The sequence below is a fragment of the Acomys minous genome (genome assembly GCF_964271855.1).
Source record: "Acomys minous genome assembly, chromosome: 16".
NCBI classification, from domain to species: domain Eukaryota; kingdom Metazoa; phylum Chordata; class Mammalia; order Rodentia; family Muridae; genus Acomys; species Acomys minous.
In genome coordinates, this window is record NC_140498.1 from 74,578,686 (window position 1) to 74,596,613 (window position 17,928).

The 17,928-nt window shown below is 50.3% G+C and overlaps 1 protein-coding gene and 1 long non-coding RNA gene across 3 annotated transcripts; one reads left to right on the forward strand and one right to left on the reverse strand.

Annotated features, from left to right (window-relative positions):
• Positions 1 to 390: 390 nt before the first annotated feature.
• METTL27 (methyltransferase like 27) lies at positions 391 to 12,105 on the reverse strand. Of its 2 annotated transcripts, XM_084764670.1 has the most exons (6): positions 12,028 to 12,105; positions 11,613 to 11,739; positions 10,586 to 10,714; positions 9,151 to 9,286; positions 6,039 to 6,131; positions 408 to 1,465 (listed from the first exon to the last, which is right to left on the reverse strand). In XM_084764670.1, exons 2-6 carry the CDS (start codon positions 11,733 to 11,735, stop codon positions 1,185 to 1,187), a joined length of 762 nt encoding a protein of 253 aa, XP_084620796.1. In that variant the 5' UTR covers positions 11,736 to 11,739; positions 12,028 to 12,105; the 3' UTR covers positions 408 to 1,184. The 2 variants fall into 2 exon arrangements, with proteins under 2 accessions (XP_084620797.1, XP_084620796.1); XM_084764671.1 differs by lacking the exon at positions 6,039 to 6,131 and having other exon boundaries at positions 391 to 1,465.
• LOC311587636 lies at positions 10,722 to 17,719 on the forward strand. The gene is made up of 3 exons (XR_014775925.1): positions 10,722 to 11,380; positions 12,633 to 12,686; positions 17,630 to 17,719. It is a non-coding gene; the product is annotated as an uncharacterized lncRNA (long non-coding RNA).
• The last annotated feature ends 209 nt before the right edge of the window (positions 17,720 to 17,928 follow it).

Sequence of the window (17,928 nt, forward strand, 5' to 3'; positions counted from 1 at the left end):
TGGCCTTGAACTTTTTTTTTTTTTTTCGAGACAGGGTTTCTCTGTGTAGTCTTGGCTGTCCTAGACTCGCTTTGTAGTCCAGGCTGGCCTCGAACTCACAGCGATCTGCCTGCCTCTGCCTCCCGGGTGCTGGGATTAAAGGCGTGCGCCACCACGCCTGGCTGGCCTTGAACTTCTGATCCTCTAGTCTCTACTCCTGAGTGCTGGGATTCCAGGTCTGCACTACCATATGTAACTTGAGTTGGGGTTTTGAAACAAGCATCTTTTTTGTTGTTGTTGTTTTCTTTGTTTTGTTTTTCGAGACAGGGTCTCTCTGTGTAGCCTTGGCTGTCCTGGACTCACTTTGTAGACCGGGCTGGCCTCAAACTCACAGCGATCCGCCCGCCTCTGCCTCCTGAGTGCTGGGATTAAAGGCATGTGCCACCACGCCCGGCTCACATCTCTCTCTTTTTTAAATTTAGTTAATTTATTCAGATTACATCTCAATTGTTAAAAATAAGCATCTCTTAAATTTTATTTCACCTATTCACTTAAGACGTTATCGTTTTGTTTTCATTTTAAAAAGCATTTTATTCTTTTACATGTTTGAATGTCTTGCCTGCACATATACGCATATGCATCATGTGCATGCTGCTGCCTGTCAAGGTCATGAAGGAAAGCGTTAGACCCAATAGGACTAGAGCTTCAGACACTTGTGAGCTGTGACATGGATGCTGGGTATTGAATCCAGGTCCTCAGCAACAGCCACCCCCACACCCCTTTTTTTTTTCCTTTGAAACAAGGTTTCTTTCTCTGTGTAGCTCTGGCTGTCCTGGAACTGGCTCTGTAGACCAGGCTGAGCCGGGTGGCTACCGCACCCCCCCACTCTCCTCTGTCTGCCTTATTGCTCTGAGACAGGATCTCTCACGGAGTTGAGAGCTGCCTGTTTTGGTTCAGCCAGCTGGCCTGAGGAATCTACCCATCTTCCTACCCCAGAGGTGGTCTTACGCACAGGCACTCCCGGAACTCATAGTTTTCATGTGGACGCTGAGGACGGGCCAAGAAACTAGAGGGGTTTTTTTCAGGCTCTCTGGGGCTTACCTGGCAGGGCATTCGTAAGGAGCAGGCTTGGGAATGGGGCCTATTTTACAGGCAGAGCAGTGAAGGCCAGGAAGACAGACTAAGCTGACACCGTACATAGAGGCTCAGTGGTCAGTTGGGGGCTGGGCACTGAGCCTGCCTCCCTCACCCTGAACTGCCTCCCGCTTTCGGTAAAGGTAGATGATGCCGGAGATGAAGCCATCGTGGCCACAGGCGCCTAGCCCTGTCTCCCTTTCTGAGGTTGCTAGCTCCCAGTGGTCCACAGGCTGGGCCACCAGGCGTTCCCACGCTCCAGCCTGCTCCAGGGAGTCAAAGGTCGCTTCCAGCGCCTCCTTGTATGGAAGGTTGGACGGGTTGGTCCTGGTAGTCAGGCATACAAGTCCACCTGGGGAGAGTTGGGGGAGGGGAAGCTGAGTGGGATGAATTCAGGGAAGTCCCTGCTCAAGACTTCGGTTCTAGGCCAGCTCCCCACATCCAGGCTTAACTGCCTCCCCCCACTGCTGCCCTGGAAATTCCCTTCATTTTCCTCAATCTGATGGTTTCCCACAGTCCCCATTTAAAAGAAAAAAAATTTTTTTTCAGGGCTGCAGATGGAAACATGGCCTCAAATATGCTTAAAAAAAAAAAGCCGGACGTGGTGGCGCACGCCTTTAATCCCAGCACTCGGGAGGCGGAGGCAGGCGGATCGCTGTGAGTTCGAGGCCAGCCTGGCCTACAAAAGTGAGTCCAGGACAGCCAAGGCTACACAGAGAAACCCTGTCTCGAAAAACCAAAAAAAAAAAAAAAAAAAAAAAGACACTATAGCCGAGCAATGCCCCCAGCCCCTCACTGAGGGATTCTAGGCAGGGGCTCTACCACTGAGCCACACCCCCAGCCCCTCACTGGAGGATTCTAGGCAGGTGCTCTACCACTGAGCCACACCCCAGCCCCTCCCTGGGGGATTGTATTTAGGCAGGTGCTCTTCCATTGAGCAAAGACCCCTAACTGTTACAGGGGTTCTTTGGTGAGCACTCTGCTCCTGAGCTATATGCCCTGTTCTTTTCATTTTTGCTTTTCAGACCGGATCTTGCTAAGCTGACCAGGCTGTCTTAGAAATTACTGTGTAGCCCAGGCAGGCCTTGGTTTTGAGATTCTGCTGTGTCACTTACTTTCTCAGTAAATGTCACGTCTGTATTACCAGGTCAGGTTTCTATGCAACCCCTTAAAGCCCAAGTGTCCTTCACTCTGGGAATTCTTTACCTCCTTGCAGGGCAGGGAATTCCATGCTAGCTGCTAACTCAGCCCCATCTCTGGAAGCAGAGGCAGGCCAGATCTCTGTGAGTTTGAGGCTAGCCTGGTCTACCAAGTGGCTACACAGAGAAACCTTATCTCAAAAGAAAGAAAGAAAGAAAGAAAGAAAGAAAGAAAGAAGGAAAGAGAGAAGTCTGTGCTTTGGTCCTTGGGCAAAACCCTTCTTTTTCTTTTTCTTTTTGATGCCTAAGTTTCTTTCAGGCATGGGGGGCGGGGAATGCTAATTCTGTTTCAGGGGAAGGATGTATTATGCAAACGAATGTACAAAATTCCTGGCAGAGCCAAGCATGGTGGCTCATGCCTAACATCTCAGCATTTAGCAGGCTCAGGAAGAGCAAAACAAATTTAAAAAAAATTTGTTTATAGGTGTTTTGCCTACGTGCGTGTCTGTGAACCACATGTGTACAGTGCCCATGGAGGCCAGGCAAGGGTGTTGGGTCTCCTGGAACTGGAGTCATAGAAGGTTGTGAGCCGCTGTGTGGGTGCTGGGAATCAAACCCAGGTCCTCTTAACCAGTGAGCCATCTCCCTAGTCCTAAGGAAACTCTTAGTGTGAATCTGGGCTACACAGTGATTTCCAGGCCAGCCTGGGCTGTGTAGCATGACCTTGTAACCACCCTGCTGGCAATCAAGATATACTAAAAAGACACCTGTGGGCCCCGTCCCCACCACTGTCCCCCCTCCTGCCCTCCCGCTACATACCCCCTCCCCCTGCTTTGGCTATCAGACTATGGAATCAATGTTTTCCCCCAAATTCGAACTCCTCCAGTCATCTTAAGCAGGAAGAAGGAGAAGGCTTTTGGTACCATACAGAAGGTTCCCTGTCTCTCTGAAGAGACTTCACATAGTTCTGACACTTGTCGGTCCACCTTGCAGGAGACGCTGCGGCCCAGATAATGATGGGTCAGTGATAAAGCATTACCAGGTGTTGACCAGACTGCTTACCTATGCAAACTCACTCCTGCCCCCTCTTTAAACCTAAAATCCATGTCATGACTAAGAATAGGGGCTTGGAGTATGCTTCTCTTGTAGTCCTGGCTGGCCTTGAACTCAGAGATCCCCTTGCCTCTGCCTCCCAAGTGCTGGGATTAAAGGCGTGCACCACCACACCTGGCCCGTGTGTGTGTGTGTGTGTGTGTGTGTGTGTGTGTGTGTGTGTGTGTATCTTGACATCTTTGTTCCTCTTTTTTGTTTTTTGTTTTTCGAGACAGGGTTTCTCTGTGTAGCCTTGGCTGTCTTGGACTCACTATTTAGACCAGGCTGGCCTTGAATTCACAGCGATCCACCTGCCTTTGCCTCCTGAGTGCTGGGATTAAAGGCGTGTGCCACCACGCCTGGCTCTTTGTTCCTCTTTGTAAAGAGGCCACACTAAATAAAACTTTCACTGCATTTTACTATAACTTGCTTCTTTGTTTTACTTTCTGAGACAGGGTTTCTCTGTGTAGCCTTGGCTGTCCTTGACTCACTCTGTAGACCAGGCTGGCCTTGAACTCACAGTGATCCACCTGCCTTTGCCTCCGGAGTGCTGGAGTTAAAGGAATGTGCCACCATGCCCCCCAGCAATTTGTTCTCTCTCTCTCTCTCTCTCTCTCTTTTTTTCATTTTCAGTAACTTGTTTTTAATTGGTTTATTGGAGATGGTGGGTAGCTGGGGGCTCATTTTGTTAGGGCTGTCAGGACCCAAGCTCTGACCCTGACTTTCTTTGGGAAAAAAAAAAAAGGCAGGGTGTGGCGGCGCATGCCTTTAATTCCAGCACTCGGGAGGCAAAGGCAGGAGGACTGCTGTGAGTTTGAGGCCAGCCTGGTCTACAAAGCAAGTCTAGGATTAAAAAAAAAGCTGGCCGTGATGTATGTGAGTATTTTCCTGCCTGTATGTTTGTGTACCACGTGCATGCCTGGTGCAGTTGGGCACACGAAAGGGGTATTAGATTTCCTAGAACTCGAGTTACATACAGTTGTAAGATGCCATGTGGGTTCTGGGAATTGAACCCAGGACCCCATCAAGAGCAAGTTAGTTTAACCCTGAGCCATCTTTCCACGCCAACACAGAACTAGCACTCAGGAGGCCGAGGCCGAGGCAGAGGTAGGTGGATCTCTTTTCATTTAAGGCCAACCAGGGCTCCATAGTCAGACCTTATCTAAAAAGTATGGCTTGGGGGGTGCGCGGGGAGGGGGGGGCAGGGGAGGGGAAGGGGCGGAGGATGGACTTTGTCCAAGCAGCTGCAGGGTACCCAGTATGGCTGGTTTCTGGCAGACAGGGTAAGGACGGTGGGCGGTTCAGGGTGGCACAGGACAGCTTGTTTTGTTCAGGTTCATGCAAGGGGCATTTCTGAGCCCAACCCATGCCTTGACTGATGACCCTATTGATGTCCTAGCTTCCGTTGGCCTCTCTAAGACAGAATCCTGCCCTGACATGCTCAGGTTTTGCTCCAGGAGTGCCAGCCACTTCAGAGAGGAAGTTTTTTTAATCTCCCAACTTCCTCATTCTGTCCTCAGGTCAGGCCAGGCAGACCCTCTTCTAGATCTTTCTATTCTTCTCCTGAGATGTGACTTCTTGTTTGTGAGTGCCCTGCCCCCAACCCTTGAAAATGCAACTTTAAAAAAAAAATGCAACTTTATTCTGATAGTGCTGAGCCCTCACTGCCTTCTCTGGAATCCCCCAGAGAAGGGGGGATGTGGCTCAGTGGTAGAGCCCCTGCCTAGAATCCCCCAGTGAGGGGCTGGGGTGTAGCTCAGTGGTAGAGCCCCTGCCTAGAATCCCCCAGTGAGGGGCTGGGGTGTGGCTCAGTGGTAGAGCCCCTGCCTAGAATCCCCCAGTGAGGGGCTGGGGTGTGGCTCAGTGGCAGAGCACCTGCCTAGAACCCCCAGTGAGGGGCTAGGGCGTGGCTCAGTGGTTGAGCCCCATTTAGAATCAGCAGTGCTGGGAGCATGGTTCAGCAGTAGAGCTTCTTCCTGAATTGCCCAGTTACTGATTTTGGGGTGCATAGCCTGCCTGAGGTGCTGAATTCCATCTTCAGCACCACAGGAAAAAGAGAGACCCACCCTGCTCCATTGATCCAAGTTGTTTCCATAGTCATGTTGAATGAACAGACTTGGACCTACACCACAAAAGGAAGACTATCAAAAAGATACAAGTAACAAGCCAGGCATTGTGGCCCACACCTGTAATCCCAGCACTCCGGAGGCAGAGGCAGGTGGATCTCTGTGAGTTCGAGGTCAGCCTGGTCTACAAAGTGAGTCCAGGACAGACAAGGCAACACAGACAAACCATCTGGGAAAATATCATCAACAACAAAAAGATTCAAGCAGCAAGGGCACTCCCTAAACCAGTAAGAAGATTGGAAACAGAGTAGATCTGACCACTGTTGTGTGCCAGGGCGGAAGCAAAGGCCTCTGGGACATGACTGTACCCGACTCTCACTGTGGTCTAACGGGGAAAGGATCATAGGGACAATGCCATTTAGTTAAGGGAATAAAGACCGGAAGGGTGGAGCTGTCCCTAGTAGCACTTGAAGTGGCAGATGGTGAACTGGACAGCTGGGCTGGGGTGTGTACCCCTACGCAATGCCCTGCTGTGCCTGCCTCAGCCTGAGTGATTCCTGGGTCTGTGTGTCATGGACAGAGGGGGAAAGGGTGTCTGAGGGGAGGGGTTGTCTGGGTTGTGACTCACCAGGCTTGGTGACTCTTAAGAGCTCAGGAATGGCACTGCAGGGCACCTGTCCCTCACTGAGGGCACCCACGATGATCACAGCGTCAAAGGTCCCTGCGTGTGGAGCGGGGTGGAGACGGGCGATAGTTACTATCGATTGTCAACTGGACAGGATCCAGGAGACAAATCTCTGGGCCGGGAGGGGAGTTTCTAGGCTGAGTTAATGTAGGGGTGAAGACCTACCCTAACTGTGGGGGGCTGCGCCATCCGGTCCCTAGGCTGGGGTCCTGGACTGAAGGAAAAGGAGAAGACATCAGTGTTGCCCGACTTTAGCCACCTTATGCTACTGATGCCATGATTTCCTCTGCAGGAGGGATTGGACCTTCAAATTGTGACTCGAAATAAGCCCTTCTTCCCTTAAGTCACTTTAAATGAATTTTTTTGTTTGTTTGTTTTTCGAGACAGGGTTTCTCTGTGTAGCCTTGGCCATCCTGGACTCACTTTGTAGACCAGGCTGGCCTTGAACTCACAGTGATCTGGAGGCCTGCCTCCGCCTCCCGAGTGCTACAATTAAAGGTGTGCACCACCACGCCTGGCTATGATTTTTATTTTTAATTAATTAATTTAATTGATTTTTGTTTTATGTGTATGGGTGTTTTGTCTGCATGTATGTTTGGGGATCACCTGCATGCAGTACCCAATGAGGTCAGAAGGGGGCACCAGACAATTTCCCTAGAACTGGGGTTAAGAGAAGGTGTGAGCCCCTATGTTGGTACTGGGAATCGAACCGAGGTCCTCAGCAAACTCATCAAGTGTTCTTTTTTGTTTTTGTTTTTTTCGAGATAGGGTTTCTCTGTGTAGACACTTGGCTGTTCTGGACTCACTTTGTAGACCAGGCTGGGCTTGACCTCACAGTGATCCACCTGCCTCTGCCTCTCGAGTGCTGGGATTAAAGGCCTGCGCCACTATAGCCAGATTCTCACTCTACACTGAATTGTGCGTGTTATGTGTATGGATGTGTGCATGTCCATAATGCAATGCCCTTGGAATCCAGAAGAGGGCGCTGGATCCCTTGAAGATGGAGTCACAGGCCATTGTGAGCTACCTGCTGGGGGATGCTGGGAAGAGAGCTGTGTTCTCTGCAAACGCAGTATGGGATTTTAACTCCTGAGCCACCTCCCCATAGAGTTAACTTTAAAAAGTTTTTTTCATTATTTTAAATTAAGTGTATGAAACTGGGCGTGGTGGCGCACACCTTGAATTCCAGCACTTGGGAGGCAGAGGCAGGTGGATTGCTGTGAGTTTGAGGCCAGCCTGGTCTACAAAGTGAGTCCAGGATAGTTAAGGCTACACAGAGAAACCCTGTCTCGAAAACCAAAACCAAAACCAAACCAAAACAACAACAACAAAAAACAGAAAAGAAAAGAAAAAAAATTAAGTTCCTGTGTATGGGTGCAGGTGCTCATGGGCGCCAGGGGCTTCACATCTCCCTAGGATTGGAGTTGCAGGAAGTTGTGAATGAATCAGGTGCTAAGATCCAAGCTCAGATCCTCAGCAAGAGCAGTATAACCAGAGGCAGGTGGATCGCTGTGAGTTCCAGGGCAGCCTGGTCTATAAAGTGATTCCAGGACAGCCAAGGCTACACAGAGAAACCCTGTCTGGAAAAACCAAAACCCAAACCAAACCAAACCAAAAACGTAGTTTGGTCCTTTTCACCCCCTTTGCCTTCTCTCTTGCTCCTCTACCTTCTGCCAAACTCCCTCTTTACTTTTTTGTTGTTGTTGTTTGGGACAGGGTTTCTCTGTTTAGTCCTGGCTGCCCTGGCTCTGTAGACCAGGCTGGCCCCGAGCTCAGAGAGGTCAGCCTGTTTCTGGAGTGCTAGGACTAAAAGTGTGCACCCCCACACCCCAGCGCCTCTTGCTACTTTCATGTCTTGTTTTGTTTGTGACCCACTGAGTCTCACTGGGGGTGACCTGCATGAATTTGGTGTAGGTGGGGTGCTGGGGCGGGGGCAACTTCTCAGTGGCAGCACCACTGAAGAGAAATGACTCTCCCTGCCCCAATAACTGCCAGTAGCTTCCTAGGGATGGATGGGACCTCCTGATTAAATTGTTTTTGTCTGCTTTTTTTTTTTTTTTTTTTTTTTTTGTCACCAGCAATAAGAAAAGTAGCCAGGGCTGGAGAGATGGCTCAGAGGCTATGAGCACTGGCTGCTCTTCCAAAGGTCCTGAGTTCAATTCCCAGCAACCACATGGTGCTTCACAAGCATCTCTATAATGTGATCTGGTGCCCTCTTCTGGCCTACAGGTGTACATGCAGGCAGAGCACTGAATACATAATAAATAAATCAATCCTAAAAAAAGAAAGAAAGAAAAGAAAAGAAAAGAAAAGTAACTAAGCCTGGCATAGTGGTACACACCTATAACCCTAGCACTCTCTGTGAGTTGAAGGCCAAGCCTGGCCTACAAAAGTGAGTCCAGGACAACCAAGGCTACACAGAGAAATCCTGTCATGGAAAACCAAAAATAGGCTAGGCATGGTGGCGCACGCCTTTAATCCCAGCACTCGGGAGGCAGAGGCAGACGGATCGCTATGAGTTCGAGGCCAGCCTGGTCTACAATGCGAATCCAGGACAGCCAAGGATACACAGAGAAACTCTGTCTAGAAAAACCAAGAAAAGAAAAAAGAAAGAAAGAAAGAAAAAAAGATAGAAAGAAAGAAAGGAAGGAAGGAAGGAAGAAAAGTAACTAATAGAAGATGTCATAAGCCCATGCCTTTAGTCCCAGCATCCTGGAGGCAGAGACAGGTGGATCTCTTTCTTTGCTCAGGGCCAGTCTGATCTACAGAGCAAGTTCTAGAATAGCCACGGCTACACAGAGAAACCCTGGCTTGGAAAACAAACAAACAAACAAAAACAAAAAAAGAGATGTTATATATGCACTGGGTATAGTAGGACCCTAGGACCTCTGGGACCTGTAGGTCCCCAGCCTTGTGCAGAGAGGAGAGGACTTCAGATTGGAGGAGAGGGTACAGTGAGCGGACACACACAGGGCTCCGGAGTGAAGATGGCAGCTGGACAGCAGGGGTGCTATTCTTAGGAACGAGGGTGAGGATGGAGAGGAAGAGGAAGTACCTTCGGGTCTTGGCAGCGGCTCCTGGCCCAGGGTGCAGAGGCTGAGGTGCTGGTACAGGCCACGTGCCTGGGCCTGCTTCAGCATTTCTGGGCTTCCATCTACCCCCTGCACCTGGAGGAAGCCCCGAGCCTGTAGCTGGGAGAGAAGGTAGCATCAGTCCTGGCTCATCCTCTGCCACTGCTCAGCTGGGTCCTGTTTTGTACCTTGGGACCCATGAGCCGGAGATGGAGGGTGAGTTGTTGCTCAAGGAGGGGCAGGGAATTTGAGCAGTGGGGAGCTGGGAGTGTGGTGTAGGCCTTTCATCCTGGCTACTCTGGAGGCTGAGGCAGAAGAATCTATAGGTCAAAGCTTGCCTAGATAGAAGGAGTTTAAGGCCAGCTTTGAGACTGCTTTTCTATTTTTCTTTTTTTTGGTTTTTCGAGACAGGGTTTCTCTGTGTGGCCTTGGCTTTCCTGATTCGTTTTGTAGACCAGGCTTGCCTCAAACTCACAGTGATCCACCTGCCTCTGCCTCCCGAGTGCTGGGATTAAAGGTGTGCGCCACTACCATCCAGCTGAGACTATTTTTCTGAAAAGCAATAAAAGGGCTGAGGGTGTGGCTCATTGGTAAAGGACTTGACAACAATCCCCCAGAAAGGGACTGAGGGGGTGGCTAGATGGTAGAGCACCTGCCTAGAGTCCCCCTGTGAGGGGCTGGGGTGTGGCTCACTGGTAGAGCACCTGCCTAGAATCCCCTAGTGAGGGGCTGGGGTGTGGCTCAGTGGTAGAGCACCTGCCTAGAATCCCCTAGTGAGGGGCTGGGGTGTGGCTCAGTGGTAGAGCACCTGCCTAGAATCCCCTAGTGAGGGGCTGGGGTGTGGCTCAGTGGTAGAGCACCTGCCTAGAATCCCCCAGTGAGGGGCTGGGGTGTGGCTCAGTGGTAGAGCACCTGCCTAGAATCCCCCTGTGAGGGGCTGGGGTGTGGCTCAGTGGTAGAGCACCTGCCTAGAATCCCCCAGTGAGGGGCTGGGGTGTGGCTCAGTGGTGGAGCACCTGCCTAGAATCCCCCAGTGAGGGGCTGGGGTGTGGCTCACTGGTAGAGCACCTGCCTAGAATTCCCCAGTGAAGGGCTGGGGTGTGGCTCAGTGGTAGAGCACCTGCCTAGAATCCCCTAGTGAGGGGCTGGGGTGTGGCTCAGTGGTAGAGCACCTGCCTAGAATCCCCCAGTGAGGGGCTGGGGTGTGGCTCACTGGTAGAGCCCCTGCTTAGAATCCCCCAGTGAGGGGCTGGGCTGTGGTTCAGTGGTAGAGCACCTGCCTAGAATCCCCCAGTGAGGGGCTGGGGTGTGGATGATAGAGTGCCTGCCTAGAATTCATTAACTAGGGGCTGAGGGCTGAATTAGCTGTAGTGTCCTGGGTGCTGAAGGAAAGCAGGGCATCATATTAAGAGGTCTTACCTCCACAGCTACCAGGCCAGTGCCACAGGCTACATCCAGGATCAGGGTTTCAGGAGGTGGGCCCAGAAGGGCTCGACTGAGACAGTCCACAGCAAGGCGCGGGGCTCGGTACTTCAAAGCAGCCACATCCTGGGGAGAGAGCACTTTGCCTAACATAGAGTTTGGAGGACTCACTTTGTTGGGTGCCCCAGAATGTGCTAGTTTGAACTGGTGTGTTAGGGTTTGGATGCTTCTGGGACCCCAGTAACAGAAGACTCAGGCTTGAGGTGTCTTGTTTGTTTGTTTGTTTGTTTGTAGACAGAGTCTCTCTGTGTAGCCTTGGCTGTCCTGGACTCGCTTTGTAGACCAGGCTGGCCTCGAACTCACAGCGATTCGCCTGCCTCTGCCTTCCGAGTGCTGGGATTAAAGGCATGCGCCATCATGCCCGACTCTTGAGGAGTCTTTTACTGTCAAGGGGCCCCACACTAGTGGGGCTCAAGCTGGAAGGAACTGGCTCCTACTGGCTGTGGCAGCTCTTAGCTATTCCATGTCGCATGGCGTCTCATTGGCGCCTCCTACAGGCAGTCCTCCTGTCGGTGTTGAAGTTTCTTTTTTTCCTTTTTAAAAATATTTATTATTATGTGTATAGTGTTCTGGTGCACATACACCTACATGTCAGAAGAGGGCATCAGATCACATTAGAAATGGTTGTGAGCCACCATGTGGTTGCTGGGAATGGAACTCAGGTCTTCTGGAAGAGCAGTCAGTGCCCTTAACCTCTGAGCCATCTCTGCAGGCCCTGGGTTCAGTATTAAGGTGGGTCATTCTTGGCTCAAATAGGTGGCCGTCCAATCCAGAGTTAGAGCGGGTGCTTACAGGCTATTCGGGGGGGAGGGGGACAGGCCGCTAAGGAGCACCTCTGCAAAGTTCTTTACCAGGTCTCTTTTCAGCTCTCAGCTCCCCTGGGACACACGTACACTATATTCTTGCTTTGCACACATAAAAACACCATCTGGGCCACAGTAATCGAGGAGCTACGTGCTTTCACCTGGTCGTACTCCGGAGCCCAGTCGTCATAGAAGCGGAGCTTGCAGGCCAGGTCGGTGATACCGTGAGAGGCCCCGATCCGGGCCAGTACTTGAGGCAGCCTCTCAGCCTCCTCCCGAGTCATCCTCCTGTGGGGACAGGGATCAACCTGTGACGAGATCCGCCGCAGTCTCCCATCCTTTTTTACCCAGCGGAGGAGCTTATCAATGCTCTAACTGTCCCAAGTCACAATCAAGACCCTGCGTGGGAGACGGCGGGAGCTGACTTCTACACTATGGGGCTGTTCGTAGGAGGAGGGGTTGTTGGTAGAGGGGGTGCTCCCGCGCAGGGAGGAAGGTCTGCACCAGCCCGGGCGTGGATGGGGGGTGGGGCTGTGCGCCGCAAGGGTCTCCTAAGAGGTGAAAGCTCAAACTCACCCTGCAGATCCCCCTTTCCGGGGCAGTTCTGTTGTGGAACTGAAGGAGGAAAGGCATGGAGAGGCTGGTCCCGCGACGATTGGGTTTCCATGAGAGAAAACAGCCAATCAAAGAAAAAGGATGTAAATCCGCCCCCCCCCTCCTACCACGAGCCAATGATAGTAAGGTTCTTGTCCTTCCCGTCCTCCCTTCCCTCCCCCCCCTTGTCTGCGAAAATCTCAAACTCTCCTAAACGGATTTTATTTTTGTTTTGCTTTGTTTTTACAAGCAAATAAAAAAGTGTTATGCCGGGCGTGGTGGCGCACTCCTGTAATCCCAGCACTCGGAGACAGAGGCAGCCTGGTCTACAGAGTTTTGTTTTGTTTTTATTTTTGTTTTTTGTTTTTGAGACAAGGTCTGTTGTGTAGCCCTGTATGACTTTGGAACTCCTTACATAGTCCAGGCGGACCTGGAGCTCACTGAGATCCTCCTGCCCCTACGTCCCAGGTACTGGGATAAAATCCCTGAGTCACTGCTCCAGGGTACAGTATTTGAAAAAAAAAAAGAAAAAAAAAAAAAAAAAGGAAGCAAAACAAACAAAATTCAAATTATTTATTTATTTTTAGGATCGTGTGTAGCGGGCAGAGAACCAGCTTTTGGAGTCTGATCTCTTCTATCTTGTGAGTTCCAGGCATGGGAGTGAGATTCTCAGGCTTGGCAGCAAGTGCCTTTGTCTGCGAAGTGATTTCACTGGTCCCGACTTTTAATCTTTTATGGCTTTGTTAGGGCCTGAGAATCCAAAACAACCCAAGCAGGCATTAGAGTTCGTGCAAAGCAAGATCTTTGTTTGAATTAGGCAGCAGAAGCTGACTGGTCAGGAACAACAGCACAGACCCGTGAGCTGACTGTGGCTTGGAATGGTCATCTTAGTATTTAAGCAGATGACAAAAAGTGATTGTACTCAGGCCACTACTGATCAATCAGGGCCGCAGAGCAGACTCTGGAGCTGAACTGCAAGTCCCATGGTGCCCCTCGGCCCCTCCGTAATATTTCAGTTTTAAGCTTGAAAACCACAAATATCTGTGCCAAGTTATAGTCACAATTTTCCATCAATCAAATTCATTTGTCAATCAAATTCATTTGTCCTTTCAAGGTTAGGAACAATCATTATGTTTTGGAGGATCAAAGAAGAATAAGGAGGACAGGGCTTGTCTTTAATCCCAGCACTTGGGAGGCAGATCGCTGTGAGTTCGAGGCCAGCCTGGTGTACAAAGCGAGTCCAGGACAGCCAAGGCTACACAGAGAAACTCTGTCTGGAAAAACCCACCCAACCACCCACCCAACCAAACAAACAAAAAAACCTCAAACAAAACAAAAAACCCCAAAAGAATAAAGAGGAAGTTGGTTAGCCATCTAGAAAGCCCTAATCTCCCCCAGAGCCTGGGAACTTGAACTTAATATTTCCTTACGACCAAAATGGAGTCTGAAAACAAAATGGCAGTACTTATGATAAGTCTCATTTATTTGATCCCAATAGTTTCATGTAGCTCAAGATGGCCTAAAGCTTTCTCTGTAGCCGAGGATGTCCCTGAAGTTCTCATCTTCCTGCCTCTACCTCCCAAGTGTTGAGATCACGGTTGTGCACACACCGGGCCTGAGTTATGTGGCTCTGGGCCTTGAGCTTCGGACTTGACTTATGCTAGAGAAACACTCTATCAACGGAGTTATATGCCCAGTCCTTGGAAGTATTTTGTTTTTAACTAATTCTAAATTATTCTCTCTCTCTCTCTCTCTCTCTCTCTCTCTCTCTCTCTCTCTCTCTCTCTCTCCACACACACACACACACACACACACACACACACACACCCCTGGTTTTTCAAGACAGGGTTTCTCTGTGTAGCCCTCACTATCCTGAAACTCTCTTTATAGACCAGGCTGGCCTTGAACTCACAGAGATCTACCTGCCTCCTGAGGGCTGGAATTAAAGATATGTGCCACCATGCCCGGCTAATCCTCCTTTTTATTTTATTTTTATTTATTTTTTCCTTTTGGTTTTTCTGAGACAGGGTCTCTCTGTGTAGCCTTGGCTGTCCTAGACTTGCCTTGTAGACCAAGCTGGCCTTGAAATCCTCCTTTTTAAAAGATAAGGTCTCTCAGTGTAGCCCTGGCTATCCTGTAACTAACTCACTCTGTGGACCAGGCTGACCTTGAACTCACAGAGATCAGGCTGTCTCTGCCTTCCAAGTGCTGGGATCAAAGGTGTGTGCCACCTGTGCCAGATTCAAATCCTTTGTCTTTAGCCACCGTAAAGTGGTGTGCTGGGATTACAGGTGTACAGGTTCTCTCAGGCCTGAGCTCAGAAAAGAAACCAAGCTGGGGACACACTGAAAGTCCAGAGTGTATGACAGAGGTGGCAGCTGGCTGTGCCGAGTTGGAAGAGGAATGAAGATGGGGATCAGGATCCAGGTGAGGACCCCCAGTGCTTCATGGGACATTAGTAAGGGGAGCTTTGTGGGACTGGGCTGTAGAGTGCTTGCCTAGCACACACGAAACCCTGGGGACCATCCCCAGCATCACATCAGGAGGATCAGAAATTCAACCTTAGCTTGGCTATGGTGGCAGTAGCGTACACCTTTGATCCCAGCACTTGGAGGCGGAGGCAGGCAGATCTCTATGAGTTCGAGGCCAGCCTGGTCTACAGAGGGAGTCCCAGAACATCCAGAGCTACACAGAGAAACCTTGTCTCCAAAAACCAAAACCAACCAACCATCCAACCAATCAATTAAAAATCCAACATTATCTTGATCTATATAACAAGTTTGAGGCTAACGTGTATTACCTGAAGCCAGGCAAGGGAAATGGGAGTAAAGGCAGGAGGGAGGACACACACACACACATACACACACACACACACACACACACACACATTTTAGAGCAATCCAGAGGTAGATCTGTCTTATGGTACTGAAGAGGGTCATGCACCACTCAGTGGATAAAGGCGCTTGCTGCCCAGCCTTACAGCCTGAGCTCTATCGGTGACATCCGAAGGTGAATGGAAAGATCTGATCCTGGCAGGTTCTCCTTGGGCCTCCACACCACCCATTCCCATGTTCCCCCCCCCCTCGTGTGTGTATGTGTGTGTGTGTGTGTGTGTGTGATCTGTCTCTGTCTCTGTGTGTGTGTGTTTGTCTCTGTCTGTCTGTCTCTGTGTGTGTGTGTCTCTGTATCTCTGTGTATTTGTCTCTGTCTGTCTGTCTCTCTGTGTCTCTATTTCTGTTTCTGTCTCTCTCTCTCTCACATACAATGAATATAGGTTAAAAAAAATGCTGTAAAAATGAGACTTGAGACTCAAGCAAGGATTTGAAGTTACAGATGGCTCCTGCCGTGTAGGTGCCACCATGTGGACAGAAATTGATGTCCACCGAGCCAACCTGGACGTCTGTCCTTCTTGGAGAGACCTCCAAAACTCCAATGACAGTGGGGTCCCTGAACACGTGTGTGAGGCAGGGCCCTCCACAGCCTCCTGCCATATTCTAGACTAAGATACAGGCTTACTTTGTGGGAGGCGGCTGAGATCTGAGGAACAGTCTAACGAGAACATCACATCTGCTGTACAGCTAGAACCATCATCATCATCATCATTATTATTTTTTTAGGACCATCATTATTGTCTGTTGGTAGTGTTGAGGGTAGAGCCCGTGGGTTCATCCATTGCTAGACAACTCTATTTTCTGAAAGGCACACTGACCGCCCCCCCTCCCCCACTCACTGTTTTTTTTTTTTTTTTTTGGTGGTGCTTTTGGTAATGGATGTGAAACTACAAGAGTGTGTATGTGAGGAAATGAAAATTCCCAGAAATAAGCCATACCCACATTGAACGAAAACTCCACAAGGCTGATGGACAAGTTAGAAACTCTGTGTTTTTGGATAGTTGGAATGCCACAGGCTTAGCCTCCTAAATAGCCATTTATTGCCCATCTTGACCTGTGACCTAACATCCTTGTGACTGTCACATGAAACCTCTAGGAATGTATCAACAGGCCCCTCCCTTCTGCCAACCCAAAGCAAGAAGCCTGGAGCAGAGATCCCTCCCTTGGCTTTAACTTGTCTGCCTGGTGTACCCACTAATGTATTTTTGGGTTTTGTTTTGCTTTTTGTTTTTTTGTTTTTGTTTTTGAGACCAGGTTTCTCTGTGTAGCCTTGGTTGTTTTGGACTCACTTTGTAGACCAGGCTGGCCTTGAACTCACAACGGTTGGTTCACGGTGTGCAATGGGGTGGCAATCTGATAAATTAGGAGTCTGCCCCTGATAAAACCTTGAACAAAGACTGTTGGTAGAATGCTTTCCTGGCATGCACAAAGCCTTAGGTTCCATCCCCAGCATTGCGCCAACCTGTGTGGCAATGCTTGCCTGTAATCCCGGCACTTGAGGCACAGTTTAAGATTATGTTCAGGCACGGAGTGTGTTCTAGGCCAGCCCAGGCTATATATGTCTCACTGGGCTGGGCGTGGTGGCACACGCCTGTAATCTCAGCACTCGGGAGGCAGAGGCAGATGGATCTCTGTGAGTCTGAGGCCAGCCTGATCTATAGAGTGAGTCCAAGACAGCCAAGATGACACAGAGAAACCTTGTCTTGTAAAACTAAAATAAATAAATAAGTCTTGCCAGACATGGTGGCACACACCTTTAATCCCAGCACTTGGGAGGCAGAGGCAGGTGAATCTCTGTGAATCTGAGGCCAACCTGATCTACAGAGTGAGGTCCAGCACAGCCAAGGCGACACAGAGAAACAGAGATATTCCAACCCCAAGTTTTTATCCCAAATGTGAGCATCTGCAGACCTGGAGTGCTCCTTCCTGGCCACTCCGAGTTCTCTGCCTGCCGTCCTCCTCCACAGGTCCCTCTCTCTTTCTCTCTTTCTTTCCTGGTACAGTGTCTTATGTATCCCAGGGTGGCCTTCCTCTCTCTATGTATCTGAGGATGACTTTAAACTCCTGCTCCCTCGGCCTCTCCTTCTGAATGCTGACAGTACGGGGGTTTCACCACCACAGCCGGCTGTGCCGCACTGGGGCTAAGGGCAGAGCTTTAGATTCATGCTAGGGGAGTCCTCTACCCACTGAGCCACATCCTGGACCCCAAGAGGGAGTTTCTTGATACCAGAGAGTGACTCATGCCCGTGGACATTAGGATGTTTTTGTTGGCTTGGGTTCAGAAATACTGAGAAAAGTTGGCGAGCTGGTGGCCGGCAAGAGAAATGAAACTCCTGCCTCTGCCCTGTCCCCTGAAGGAAGTTGTGTGTTGTGTGTGGTCCCCCCCCCCCCCCCCCCGTGGCTTTTCAAGACAAGATTTTTCTGTGTAACTCTAGCTGTCCTGGAACTTGCTCTGTAGACCAGGCTGGCCTCGAACTCACAGAGATCCACCGGAAGAAAGTTCTGTTGGTGAATTAGTCGCCTCGTACATTCACTTTCCAGAGAACCTCTTTAGTGGCCGCAGCAGCCCAGGCTTCCTGTTGCTCAGCACAAGCCGTACCATGGCTTTCCAGTGGCAGCCAGTGGTGGGCACCTTTCTGGTCATGAAGGGCTTGCTGTGCGCCCTACTGAGCTGTCTTCTGCCCACCTGGCAGGTGACAGAACTTTCCGGCGGTCACATCATCAGAGCATCGACTATCTGGAAAGGCCGGTGGAGGTCCTGTGTGGCACAAGATAGTCACGAGACTCAGTGCAAGGCGTATGACTCACTGCTGGGCCTGCCGGAGTCATGGCAGGTGTCTCGGGTCCTCATGATCACGTGTCTCGTCGCAGCCGGACTGGGCTTGCTTCTGTGCGTGTTTGGGAGCAAGTGCCTGAAGTGTGTGGAGAAAGAGAGCACCAGAGTCAAGCTCAGGATGGGGGCGGGGGCATTGTGCCTGCTGGCTGGCCTGTT

Excerpts from the sequence above, each read along its gene's own strand:
- METTL27 (XM_084764670.1), bottom strand. The coding sequence starts at position 11,735 with ATGACTCGGGAGGAGGCTGAGAGGCTGCCTCAAGTACTGGCCCGGATC. Across the intron at positions 9,287-10,585 it reads CTGGCCTGGTAGCTGTGGAG|CTACAGGCTCGGGGCTTCCT; the intron begins GTAAGACCTCTT and ends CTTCTCTCCCAG. Across the intron at positions 1,466-6,038 it reads CTTAAGAGTCACCAAGCCTG|GTGGACTTGTATGCCTGACT; the intron begins GTGAGTCACAAC and ends AACTCTCCCCAG.